This window comes from Chiloscyllium punctatum, chromosome 42 (genome assembly GCF_047496795.1).
Source record: "Chiloscyllium punctatum isolate Juve2018m chromosome 42, sChiPun1.3, whole genome shotgun sequence".
Taxonomy (NCBI): domain Eukaryota; kingdom Metazoa; phylum Chordata; class Chondrichthyes; order Orectolobiformes; family Hemiscylliidae; genus Chiloscyllium; species Chiloscyllium punctatum.
The window spans coordinates 5,332,975-5,346,759 of record NC_092780.1 but is presented as its reverse complement, the minus strand read 5'-3'; the positions used below and the strand labels follow the sequence as shown (position 1 = coordinate 5,346,759).

The 13,785-nt window shown below is 38.9% G+C and overlaps 1 protein-coding gene across 2 annotated transcripts in view; it reads right to left on the bottom strand.

Moving 5' to 3' along the window:
* Positions 1 to 448: 448 nt before the first annotated feature.
* Positions 449 to 13,785, bottom strand: part of ube2z (ubiquitin-conjugating enzyme E2Z) — a 40,336-nt gene continuing 26,999 nt past the window's right edge. For both annotated transcript variants that reach the window (XM_072561279.1, XM_072561280.1), the window contains exons 5-7: positions 11,952 to 12,064; positions 9,409 to 9,499; positions 449 to 8,193 (exon numbers count right to left, since the gene is read on the bottom strand). In XM_072561279.1, the coding sequence (XP_072417380.1) occupies positions 8,023 to 8,193; positions 9,409 to 9,499; positions 11,952 to 12,064 (375 nt within the window). In that variant the 3' untranslated portion in view covers positions 449 to 8,022. The remainder of the gene's footprint in view (positions 8,194 to 9,408; positions 9,500 to 11,951; positions 12,065 to 13,785) is intronic.

Sequence of the window (13,785 nt, the reverse complement as noted above, 5' to 3'; positions counted from 1 at the left end):
TATTCAAACTGTTGCATCACCTCCATCTTTCTGTCCCCTTGTGGAAAGTGGAGGAAAAGGTTTTGAAAAGTTGCGATGCTTGGACTACAGTGGTTCTGGGTGGGAGGGGAGAGACGATGCAGACTCAGAACTACAAATCCTGTGAACAATAAGTATTTTGTCAGTAGAAGGTTTCTGCCTATTTGGTTGGTAGTCAGAGGAGTCAGTTTTAAAATAGTGGTAAAGGAACTGAGGCTATTGGGAAGATGAAAAGTTATTTACATACTAACAGCTATAGGGAAAGAAGGGGGAAATTGGGATGAATGTGAAGTCGGTACAGATATGATGGGCATATGGCCTCTTTATGTGCTAAGTTTGCTTTCATTCAACTAATAACCACAATAAGCCCACTGACTCTTTCCCAGTGTAGCTCTAAGCAGAATAAATTAAGTGAATCATCCAATTTAGTAGATTTTGTCATCAGCAAATTTTATTGCACCAAAAATTTGAATTGTCACTTATATACAATATGAAACAATATAAACATCAGTGCTTTTTCCTAGTTTGCATATTAGTTGTTAACCATGATTAGACAATCTTTAACCACGTGCATCTATTAAATTGGTGTCATAGCTGAACCCAACCAGCAGTACCAGATTGGCAATTCAATAGGGTTTTACCTTCACTCTTGTTACCTTGAAATGAAGTACCAGCGAGCTAATAGATGTGTATATAATCCACAGCAAGTAATCCAATAGAAAATTATATCTATTTCAGATGTGTCCAAACCAGCGGGTGAATGAATTATCACCTAACAGGTATGGGAGGCCCTTGTCAGAAGACACTCCCCACTACCCAGATTGTTTATCTTGTAAGGCATCATAACAGTGAGGTGTAAGTAACATGAGAAACCAAGGCAGTGAAAAGACACACTTTTTAAATTTCCAAAAGGAGCTGTTTTTACACAAACTCTCACCTCATGCAATATTGTCTTTTTCTTACTGTTGAGGTGTAACTCAAAGATACCACAGTCCATATCCAGATACCACAGTACCTCCTGCAAACGACCACTGCTTAACCTTCAATACTAGCATTGTGTTTGACAAAGAACATCACTGGTTTGAGACTGCCTGGGAAGCACTTTTCCCACAAGAAATGCCAGAGAGCGACTGGAGATGGAAAGGCAAGCTGAGAACGGAGGCCAATTGCCAGTAACTCCACTCAAACCATGCGTGAATCAGAGAATATTCTGCTCCATATAGTCCAGTGACATCCTACTTTTACCCATCGAAGATGGAACAGATACTGAATGTTGGAAAACATTATAATGAAGTTTCTGCACCTGAGTATAGAAGTGAAAGGTAACATCTCAGTGGTACATAGCAGAGAGGGGTGTTTATCACAGTTTGCCAATGGATGGCAGTGAATACTGTGCTGAGGGATGGGGGAAGTACCTCAGCAATCTAACTGAAACAAGTCATGATGGGGTTGTGGAAGGAGCTCGGATTACCAGGCCTTTCAAAAAATTAGCATACCTTTTAAACAAGAAATATTTCTCACATTAACTATACTTCACAGCTCTAGGCAAATTGCTCTTCTCTGAAATGCTGCTTTAAATTGCTGCTCATCATACTCCCATCATCTCTGGCCTTGGGAATATTACCCTATGTCAATGTTTTGCCTGGCATGGGAATCGGAAATAATTGTGCAGCCAAGTTTAAGGTGAGGCCCAAAAGTGAAACAAACATGTTACCATCAACAATATTAAACGCAGAGAAGATAACTGATATACTGAATGTCTCTCCCCTGGGTAAACTGCAGCAGTTCAATTATAGATTTTTAAAAAAACGCAGCAGGTTGTAGGTAATGAATTAAGTTCTAACCAATATGTTTTGACATTAGCCTGATGGATACACCACAGACCATAGCTGTTGACTCTTTCAACCTTCTCTTCCACTGTAACCCCTAGGCTTCAGATTCTATTAACCTTCTAAGGTTAAGTCCTTCCAATGTAGTGCTGGTTACCCTGCAAAAGATGTTGCATGTCCGTGGACAATACTCCAAGCCTTTTAGTTACAAGCGTAACTGACCTGCATCTGGCTTTCTAAATGCAGGGCTACTTCCTTCAATGCATTTGAAGTAAAATAAAATTCCTGTTTGATAAGCTGTTTCCTCAAAATGAATGGATCAACCACCCTCAATCACAATTCAGTAAAAACTGGAGTACAATTTTTTTAATCCTGTCATGGCAGTGCAAGAATCCTTAGAAATCATTAGAATTCCATGGAACTGGTTGAGTAATTGAATATCTAACCAATCATATAAAAATGGATCTTGTTAAATACACTTGTTCCAACATAGCAACAGGACTTTGCGGGGAGAGGGGGGAGAAAACTTGTTTTAAAGCATACTTGGTTTCAGATTGGAAGGACAAACATTGTTTGAAAGCAGGAAACAAAGCTGATTCAATTCTGAACGCAAGTCAGTAAATAAATTAAACGAAGAACTGTTCTGGATATAGTAAACCATTTCTATTGCAGATGACATTAACTGTGAAGAAGAACTGTTCTGGGTATAGTAAACCATTTCTATTGCAGATGACATTAACTGTGAAAGGGATTCTGCTGTGTTGCAACAAGCTTGGATTTAGACATATGCAACATAAACTAGGTTAGCAAATGGAAGTGATCTCACATCCCTGTGTTCCTTTACTGGACGATCTTTCTGTTTCATTGTACATGGTTGGAAGCCCAAATGGTGACAATACATTATCACGTAGAGATAAAAATAAATTGCAAAACAGGTCTTGTGATGGCATTAATGAAAATGTGAATTTGCCTTAAAATAGTGGCTATCATCCTAACTGAAATCGCAAATGGGGCTGCTAAAGTGATCTGACATCAGTTCAAACTCTTAGGAGTGCCCAATCAGGAATGTAACACAAGAATCAGAAATCTCAAATAACAAGCAATTTTTAAAATCTATGTATATATTTATACATTTAAGGGAAAACCTACATGAGCCTTTGCCATTATTTGGAGTGTTTTGTTTAACACTGATTATGAAGCACCACAAATATAGATGTAATCTCTGATGTGGCTTCATTTTAGGGAATTTACATTTATTTTGTAAAACATGCACTCAATCCTCCCCACCCTCATCTTGAAAGCAACAAACTTTTGCTGATATGGTTGCCAAAAGCAGACTGTCCTTTTGCACCATCCCTAAAATGTCTTTCTTAATGAGCAAAATGTACACTGCTTGACTATGGAGTGTATCACATCTTAACCTGACTGTAACTCAACAAGTGTGCATATTCCAGCAAAGACTTCTGAACACCGGTCAGGGCGGAAACAGTGGCTGATTTTTACACCTACAATTCATCCACAAATGCTGAGGTCAACAAAAGCAGTCTAAATGTTGCACTGGTATTAGCAAACTTGCTACATGGAGGAATTGGATTGGTGACAGTTCTGGTTTTTATGATGAGCTCTGCAGTGGCAAGCACATTCACCAACTCAACTGCACAGGGGAGCTAATCAAACCATTTTAGATTAATGGGAGATTATCAGTGACAGAGAAAGAAATTTTGGTAACACTCAATATGCACACTTTCAAATTATCTGCCACAATCTTTAGATTGAACTAGGATTCTATTATTAACATATTCAAGGTTATTATACATTTATGGATGCCTGGAGAATAAACTTGCATTATTTTGAGTAAACACTCAAGGCAAGTTTAGAATCATTGTCAAAGGTGGCAGTAAGTGTAATACTGATCACCAAGTAACCCAATAACAAAGGATTCAAATCTCATTCTTTATGATCAAGTGGTGAACATAGGTGCCAAACATAGAAACTGTCCCATTTTGGATAATCTGAAATTTTGTGGTTAGGAAGCCAATGATAAGCTTGATCTGTATGATACTATATGGTAAGTGATATCCTTCACTGGAGATATCTCACAGGGCTGAGTGATCTCTTGCTGTTATCAGTGACAATACCTTCAGCCTCATACAATCAGTATCAAAAAGCCCAGATTCCTAAAACTGTTCCATAGCCACTAACTTGAACTAGGTCCATGATGTCAAATCCAATTACAGTTCACAAAAAAAGGTAATAGTTTGACATGCTACCTTCATAGAAATCAGCACCCCAGCCCATATTTTGGCAGTTTTGAGGCTAATGAATCATTGCAAATTTTAATCATAACCATAGACGTTAAGTGTCAATGAAAGTAGTTCCTCTGTTTGCCCCTGTTCCTTACCTGTATGCAATTCCTCAATAAGGTCTCCTACTCGATTTACTTTGGGTTTTGTAGCTGCACCCAATCTCTGTACTTACAATGATGTTCATGTTCCATCAATGCGCACTGCTCCAGGATCAGAACCATTGTCCTGTTGGTTCCAATTCCAGGCAAGAGAAAGGGATGTTGAGACCAACTATAGCACCAAGATCACCTTATAATTAACACTGGTCAATGACTGTCCCAACGCTGTCAAAAAGCAAGGTCAGTGGGATGAGAAGTTGTAAATGAGAAATTTTGCAGGTAGCTCATCAGCAACTCCATCACAAATTCTCTCCAGTAATACACTGAGTTACAATTCAACCTGAAAAAAGTTCCACCGTTGACTTTTGCAATGCAATCACAAGATGTGCAGAGATGGCTTATAACATCAATATACAAAGCAGCAGCTAAACACCCAGCACTAGGTTGTATCTCACTCTACTCCAAGGCCTGAGAATACTTTTTCAGCTAACTGTGCTGAATAATTGAAAGTAAATGTTTATTCAATTCCATGAAAAGGGAACCAAATGTTTAGACTATTTACACACAAGAAAAATCTTTACAGTTTCCACCAGACATTGCACAGAATTGCTCAATCATTAGTATTTTCACATGGCTTGTGAGTGAATGATGGCATCACTTTGACAAGGTAATAAATGGGCTATTCATCATTAATAGAATCTGGCATTACAAAACTGCCAAGTACTTAAGAGATGAATAAACCCATTGCTCTAATCTGGGTAGCAACGGGTTAAACTTTTTTTAAAAAAACATTAAAAGCAATAATGCAAAAGGAGGTTCCAGAAACATAAACAAGGTGTAACAGTTACTCAACTTATAAGTTGCAAGAGTTTAAGCCATTATTACCACTTCTAAGTCAATGGTTTGGGCTGAATTATTTCAAAATTTATTTTAGATTACTTGACCAATGGCAATATTTTGGTTTAGATCATAAGTTGCAAGAGTTGGGAGCTGTTCAACTGTTAACACCTCAGAAGCAAAGAAAACAAAAATCAGTGACTTTCCTTAACTCCAAATAAACAATGTCTCCGGCACAGGTCAAGTAACATGAAGGACAGGGGGTTTAACTGAGGTGTGTCTGAACTTGCTGTAAATTGCATCAGTGGAAATGAGGTGATGATATCAGTCACTCTCATTTGTATCTTCTGAAACATCCCACAAGGGTAGCCACAACACATAACAGTCTCATGGCTACAATATGTCCAGTATGTTCAGCAGACAGGGTTTTTTTTGGGGTGGGGGGGGGGTGGGGGTGGAGCAAAAAAAGAGAAACACTCTTGTCTCCAAGAAATTCTTATCTAGTAGTTTGGTTCACCCATGATGAAGCGACCTGAACCATGCTGCTTCACATACATACAATCTTTGTATCAAATGGTTTCTTTAAAACTTGTTTGACTGTACAATAAAGTAACGGTAGCTGGGTCACAGGAATAATGTAAAGTCACATCACAGCGCAAGTACATCAGGTACCATGTTCCAGGTATCCCACGTTAATTGGGATTTAGCTGTCAGGACCATGGCCAGAGGAACTGGGAGCAGGATTTGGGGGAGACTTTCAATGTAAGGGAATAAGAACACAGGAATTTTCATCAAGGGAGGGTGAGGATTTTGCTGTCAGTGATTCCCCACTTTCTGAACTTTTCCACACATATCTAATTGATCCAATAACATGCCTAATGTATTGGAGGAGGCATGATCTTGAAACTATTGGTATTCATAAACCTTGGACAAACAAACAAAATTGAAACTGGGACAAAGCTGCAATGGACTGAGTGGAATCTCTGAATGAAACAGCAATGTCCCAAATTCAGAGTACCAACATTTCACTTCCATCAGATATCCCCAACAGTTGCTATTCTGTCAAATGATAAGGTCAGAGCATACTGACTGGTCCAGCTTTCCATTGAACAGACAGAAAGCAAAATGAGGCTGTCCTCCTGGGAGTCATCAAAGGAAGGCTTACAAAATTTGTTTTAAAAATTAACAGCTTCTAAAAACACTCTCCTTTATAAAGGAAGTTTGGGGGGGGGGGGGGGTCATTAAATCTTTAAGAGTAGTACTAAGAATTATTTATGATGACATCAGGTTTTGTCCAAGCAGAATCCAGAGTCACATTTTAAAATTTTATCTGTGATCACAAACAATTTTATATCATTCACCCGACCAGCAAATCCTCAATGGATTAGAAGTCAAACAGGTTGGAAAGATAGTGATTAGATCAGGCTGAAGCTATAAAAATTGCACCTTTACAGCCTATTGGACTATATCTGAACCTGCATTTGGGAGAGCAGAAGGAATGCTCAGAACGCAGCGATGAAGTCACAGAGTAGGGGGAGCAGAGACACATTGATATAGTATGCACAGCAAACTACTGGAAAAAAGATTTATATTTACCCCAAGACTTAAGTTACTTAAGCAAATTTGAACAGTGCTTTGACCAACCAGAGGTGCACTTGCTATGACCAGAAATCACCTCCAAACCTCTGCCCTATCCATACAACAAAGACTTTGAGACAACTGGTCAAGAGGATATTTTTTAGCAGATATTTCTCTCTGGTAATCCAAGTTGCACTTAGTTGAATTTTCATCATGTCCCCATTTATTTTCTACAGCTCAATTCCCCCCCCTTACAAGCTTTCTAAACAGGGGCAACAGATTTCAGAACAGGTTACCAATGTGCAAAGTTTTCAGCCACCATGCATGCAAATAGAGCAGACTGTGATGAACTCTGGACATTTGCCAATTTGTGGATTGAACATCAGATCAAGTCTCTCCTAAATGGATGACTGGTTTATATAGTACATAGACATCTCTCTCTAAAATATGTGCATCTTTGGGAAGCCAATAAAAGGGGTTATAATGACAGTCACTTTTCCTTTAAAGTTGGTACTCTGCTACAAGAGAAATCCAGTATCAATACAGCTACGTGGTGCCATAGATCAGTACAGGGCTTGCTTGGTGAGTTTTATAGAAACCCTCCACAAAAGAGAAACATGAAAAAAACCCATGTTTGACCCATCTGAATTAAACATGAATCAGCCCTTAAAACAGCTTTTCTGTCACTTGCCACACATTTAACAAAAGTGTGTTGGATTCTGTTTGAAAGATTGAATGGATTAAAACAGGTACATGTATCAATTTGCAACAGATTCAACACCATATCAGGAAAAGTCATTGTTAAATGAAGTAAATTAATTCTGTGGATTTTGTAGTTAACATTTAAACACAGTTGTCAGACACCAGCCTCAGAATACCCATTGTATGGTGCTGTTGCAAGACGACTGGACATGTAATCCATGAATACCTGGACAGTTTCATCATACCAGAGATCGTCTCCAGAGATGTTCTCGCATAGATCTCAGTATATTTAAAATAAACATCCACACTGTCTCCTACAGGTGGCTATACTGATGAAGAGGCTAAACCTTGTGGGTAACAATGGACATTACAGAGCAATGTTTTACAGTGAAAATATTGCCCTGCAAAAAAAAGTATAGATTGGAGAGCTAAAACTTTAAAAAATTATAATCAAGAGATTCTTACCCAAGCCAATTCTCTCCTTTTACCATTACAAAGCCAAAGCTGAGTAAAAAACAGGCTTCCACAAAGATACCAGATCCTTGGTCTATATACAAAACCACGTGAGAGGTCTCACTCCTGGATGCCTGAGCTTTAGCCCAGCTTCCCTGGATCCTCACCATTACATACACGGGCTGCCCCAGTGTTCGTAATCTAAGAGTGAGAAGTGCCTTGACTGTCTTGCTCGGTTCCTGAAGAGCTGCTGTCAGAGTCTGCCTCTATTGCTTCTTCTTCATTTTTCTTTTTCAACCTCTGTCTTATGGCTTGCAGGCGATTCAGTAAGGTCTGGTAATCAAAATGACCTCGCCTCTCCCCAAAAGGATCCTGTGAGAGAAAGAAGAACATGCCCATGTATTTTACTGCAAAGTTTTAAATCAAATTTTGCAAAATATCTTTAACATTTGCAATCATTTTGTTTCTATGAAAATGAAGAATACTCTGAAGAAAAAATACTCCTGACATTTTCTTTTCTCTAACTGTACCCTAACTTTCTCAACAGCAAATAGTTGTATTATACCAAAAAAAATTGGTTTCAGCTTTTAATAATTTTATGATCCTGATTAGCATAAACACAATTGTTTACTTTAATAATGCAATTTACAGACACTACTCAAATGATAGTTACGTACATAGATAAATGCGCGCACACAAAGACTGTTAACATTTTAAAGAACACAGGTCGGAATAGGCAGAAGTGCTTGAAATCTGGGACGGGAAGAAACTGGTGAAGAGGCCATAAGGGATTTCTAAATGACTATATAAATTTGAATGTTCTGGGGAAATGAAATTCAAAACAAGGTCAGAGGTCACTTCTTACCATGATCTAGTAAACATGAACTTAAAGCAAAGATCTGCAGGAATGCTGGAACTAAACAAAAGGAGGAAAAGTGAAATCACTCACAACTGTTTGGTTTGTGGAGAGTTGACTTAAGTGCTGCTCCTATAGTTAGGGATTTTGGGCATTTGGCTGAATGCATTGTGGTACAGGAAGGGTTTTGGGAAGTAACAAAAAAAATCCAAAGAACTGCGGATGATGTAAATCAGAAACAAAAATAGATATTGCCGGAAAAGCTCAGCAGGCCTGGCAGTTTGTGAACAGAAGTCGGAGTTAACATTTTTGTTTGAGTGACCCTTCCTCAGAACTGGTCCATAGAACCTGACCTTCGACTTTTGACTAATGTCACAGAAGCTGTGAAGTGGAAATAAACCTTGAGGAACACCAAAACAGTCTCTCCCAAAAATTTACAATCTCATTGCGAGGCTTCAAAATTGTCACAAGCCATCGAGTGGTCAGAGCGGGAGGACAGCTGTGGAGCTGTTCTAACTTGGACAGAGCTCTATGGCAGCCATTACTAGTGTCAGAGTTTGGGGACCCCATTGGGGTCCTGACCCTCACCTAGAAAACCCTGCACCAGAAATTTGGAGCAGCATTTGTACGGAATACAGTGGCCACCTCAGGACAGGTAAGGTGGTGGTGCAGTACTTGATCACAACACTCTAGAGCAAGTGCAGAAGAGATGATGTTGTTGATGATGATACCTGCATGGTTTGTCCCTGTAGATGAAGTCGGTCCTTACAAGACAGTTCATAGAAATCATAGAATTCCAGGAAAGATTTCTCCATCACACTTCTGAGTAGACAGCAAACATCACAACAGTTAACATTCATTAGATTTAACTGGTGAATATTTCAGCTTTGTCCATCAACTTTGAAATAAATTTTAACTTATGACAGTAAAATGCATCTTTCAGGTTTTATATTTTGAAACTTTTAGCCATATAGCAAATCTGACCACGTGAAAATGCTACTAACAGAAATGTTTAATAATTGATAATGGCCTTGTACTAAATCTTTTGAATAAATAAGATAGAATCTTGCGTTTTAATCCATTCTATTCAAAATTACAGATTTTAAATCTGCAATCACACTTTTCTGGTTATCAGTCAGAAGCCAGAATGAGCCATTTTTCACCAACTTCCTTTTCTCTAAATTAACTCAACCACAAGAGTCCAGAAAAGATTCATTGTGTTTTTGGCTCCTACTCCCATGTAATAATAATGTAGTACCATTTGAGCTGAGGATCTGGATTATCCTCAACTTTCATTATTCATCACGAGTCCTCTAATATGCCAGAAACAGTTACAATGGTTGAAATCAGATAGATGGTGTTGCTTACTTAACTTCATTTCACAGATGATAAAGAAAGAAACACAACAAATAGAGATCATTTCACATTCATCAACTGCTTTTATCCCATCAAAATGCTTTATAATTGGCCTTCATACCAGTATGAAAGTAGGTGGGAGAATACTGGAGGTTGTCAAGATACAACTGTAGTTGCATTCTTTTGAAATACCTCTAAAATAGAGGAAGGATGTTGCGAGATACAGGAAAGGATTTGAGGTGGGTGCCAGTATCTGGAAGAGATAGGAGCGTACTATGTAGGTACTATGCTGGAGATTATAGAGAGGTGCATTAGAAAAGCAGAGAGCATAAGCAGTGGAATGGGTTAGGAATGGAGTTGGATGATATTTCAGGAACTGGAAATGGACAGCTTCATTGTTAACTGTATTACGTGAAGTATAGCTTATTGCTCACCTGGTGCTCAGGCTGGATACAGACTAATGCTTCGGCTGTTAAATTCCAGTCAGCACATTTTACATATAAAGGACAAAATTTGAGAATGGACATTTTATCTGTTCTATTCAACCGTGTTTGGTATTCCTTTAAGATCTTAAATGGAAGGCAAGGATAATGAAAGTTTGCTTTATCTAGTGTGAGGTTTAAAAATACTGAAGATCTTCTCAAAACAGCTAGGGGCTGCTTGCAGAAGGATGCCGATATCAAGAACATCTGCAAGAGCAACTGGCAGTCTGCTCATGAACAGGAGTGAGAAAAAAGTCAGAGATAAAAACTTTCTTCAATGAGCAATGCTAAAACCTTTCACTGATGGTTGAAACTTACTCTAAGTCTTTTCTCCGGTGTACTGAATGCAAGCAGTTGGCTATTGACAAATTAGACATGCTATATTCTCTTTAGAAACAGGCAAAATGTGTATTATATTGGAAATCATGTGTAATGTACAGCATCCTGATTTTTGATTGTAATGTCAGTTACACTCTGAGTTATACTCTCGTACGAGCCAGAAGATTATGCTCAAGTCACACCCAGACTGTTGAGCATAAAATCTAAGCTGACAACACAATATAGTGTTGAAAGAATTTACTGCATTATTTGAGAAGTCACTTTTCAGGCAGCACACTTAAGCAAGGCAACAATATATTCAGGTGGATGTCAAAGAGCTAGTAATCTAAGTCAAACCACAACAGGTGGTTTTCCCTAGTGATCTGGCCAAAATTGATTGCTTCAACATCAATAGAGCCCAAGGTAAGGCAGTTTTGTTGGATCTTGCTGTGCAAACTGACTGCCACATTAGCTTGTGTCACAGTGTCTGCACTTCTGAAGTAATCAACAATGAAGACTTGAGATGCAAAGGCTGTGATACTAAGGGGCATTTTGTAAGGCGAGGGGGAAAGATTTAAAAGGGATCTGGGAGGCAATGTTTTCACACAGAGGGTGGTTCATATATGGAATGAATTGTCAGAGGAAGTGGTGGATGCAGGTACAGATACAATGTTTAAAAAACATTTGACAGGTAAATGAATAGGAAAGGTATAGAGGGCTATAGGCCAAACACTGGCAGGTGGACTAGTTTAGTTTGGGAAACTTGGTTGGCATGGATGAATTGGACTGAAGGATCTATTTCTGTGCTGTATGACTCTAAGTTATTCCACCTTGTCAAAACTAACCAGAATGCTAGTTAGAGATTGAAAACATTAAAATGTTGTTTTTTATTTAGACAGTTTGCCCATATTAACCGTCTGCCAAAGTGTCCCTGGTTTAAATACAGCTGGCAATTCACTGGAAAAGTGCCTTTATAATGAGGGTTCAGTTATTCTCTACACCCACCTTCACCCATAAACAACTCCTTCAGCAAGTAATTGAGAATTCTGAAAGGTTTCAGGGGGAAAGTGACAATACACCACAATAGTTAACTACTCATAATGCAATATGTGATTTACCTTAGTGCATCTGGACACAGACACTTGCCATCTAACATGTCGCAAACAGCTACTCTGATGGATTCATGCCTTATGCATTCGTTGTAATTTTTACTATCTCCAGGATGCCTCTCCTAAACAGTAAATAAAGTTTTATTTTACAATTTTATAGATGCGCACATATATATTTTTAAATATTTGTTGCACAGCACATAACCTCTGCATCTTGACATGGAATGAATTCTACCAGGTAGGATTTCAAAGGAGCCATTCCATACTGAGTCTTGTGACATATCTTCTGGTCAGTGAGTGCTGCTAGTCTTTTCAGTCACAGGGCCAAAGGCATGGATTGTGGTCCTGTACATTCTCCAAAGGGACAGTGTCAGCAGGAAGCATTCAGGATTACAATCTTTACCTTTTCCTCGGCAAACTGAGGCCAAGTGACATGTTCCTTCAGATAAAGGCTGGTTCGTAATCAATAAAGTACAAGTGTGGGCAAAGGTATGTAGATTAGAACAAAAAGTGTCACTGTGTTTTGTGAATGGAACTGCATGCATCAACACTGGGAGAGATGTTGTTAAGGAAATGCTAGAAATCTCTCATGTGAAATGACCAGTGAAACTAAGCCCATAAAATGATAAACAGGATTTTCTTTGGCCTACTCTTGTGAAGACGTTAAGCATTTGATAGAACACTTCTCATGGACTGCAGCTGCCAAAGTTCCTTATCCACATGGTTACTTTTGACTTGAATCTAAAATCAGAGAGGTTATTCTAAAATTAAAACGTTGGTGAGCTTGCACTGTACAAAATATATTGTGTACAGAATCAGCCTGCTTATTTAAGGAAGGGTGTAAGTGCATTGGAAACAATTCAGAGAAGGCAAAGGAGACTAATTCATGGTATTGACTGGTTGTCTTAAGAGGCAAGGCTCTAGGGTTCACTGGGGTTTATGAGATAATTTGACTAAAAAAAGAAAAGATCCTGCGAGGTCTTGACTGGTAGATGTGGAAAGGATGCTTCCCCTCATGGAAGATTCTAGAACTATGGTGGCACAGTGGCTAGCACTGCTGCCTCGTAGTGCCAGGGACCTGGGTTCGATTCCTGCCTTGGGCAACTGTCTGTGTGGAGTTTGCACATTCTCCCTGTGTCTGCGTGGGTTTCCTCCAGGTGCTCTGGTTTCTTCCCACAATCCAAAGACATGCAGATCAGGTGAATTGGTCAAGCTAAATTGCCCATAGTGTTAGGTGCATTAGTCAGAGGGAAATGGGTCTGGATGAAACCCTCCTTCGGAGACTCGGTGTGGACTTGTTGGGCAGAAGGGTCTGTTTCCACACTGTAGGAAATCTAATCTAAACTAAGGGTCACTTTAAAAATAAGGTTACCCCATTTAAGTGGAGAAGGGACATTTTCTTTCAAAGGATCATGAGTCTTTGGAACTCGCCTCAAATGGCGGTGCAAACAGAGTCCTTGAATCTTTTTAAGAGGTTAGTAAATTCTTGATTAGCAAGAGGCTGAAATGGGTAGGCAGAGTAATCAGATCAGTCACAATCTTACCGAATTGCAGCGTCGGATGTAAGAGTCTGAGTGGGCTACCCTGTTGCTAATTTGCAAGTTCATGAGAGCTCTGATAGTAGGTGATGATAGCATGATGTAAACTGATATATATTGCTAATTTACTGTAAGCCTGAGTTTCTGGTTTTTATACAGTCATAGAGATATGGCATTTGACTTAGTAATCTGAGAGTTCTGCATGTATCTGAAGTCAGCAATTAATTTGTAAGTAATTCTGCAGCCACTTCTTTCAAATGTTTTTGAAACCAGACTTTGAGTGAATGGATTTGTGTGCTATACAA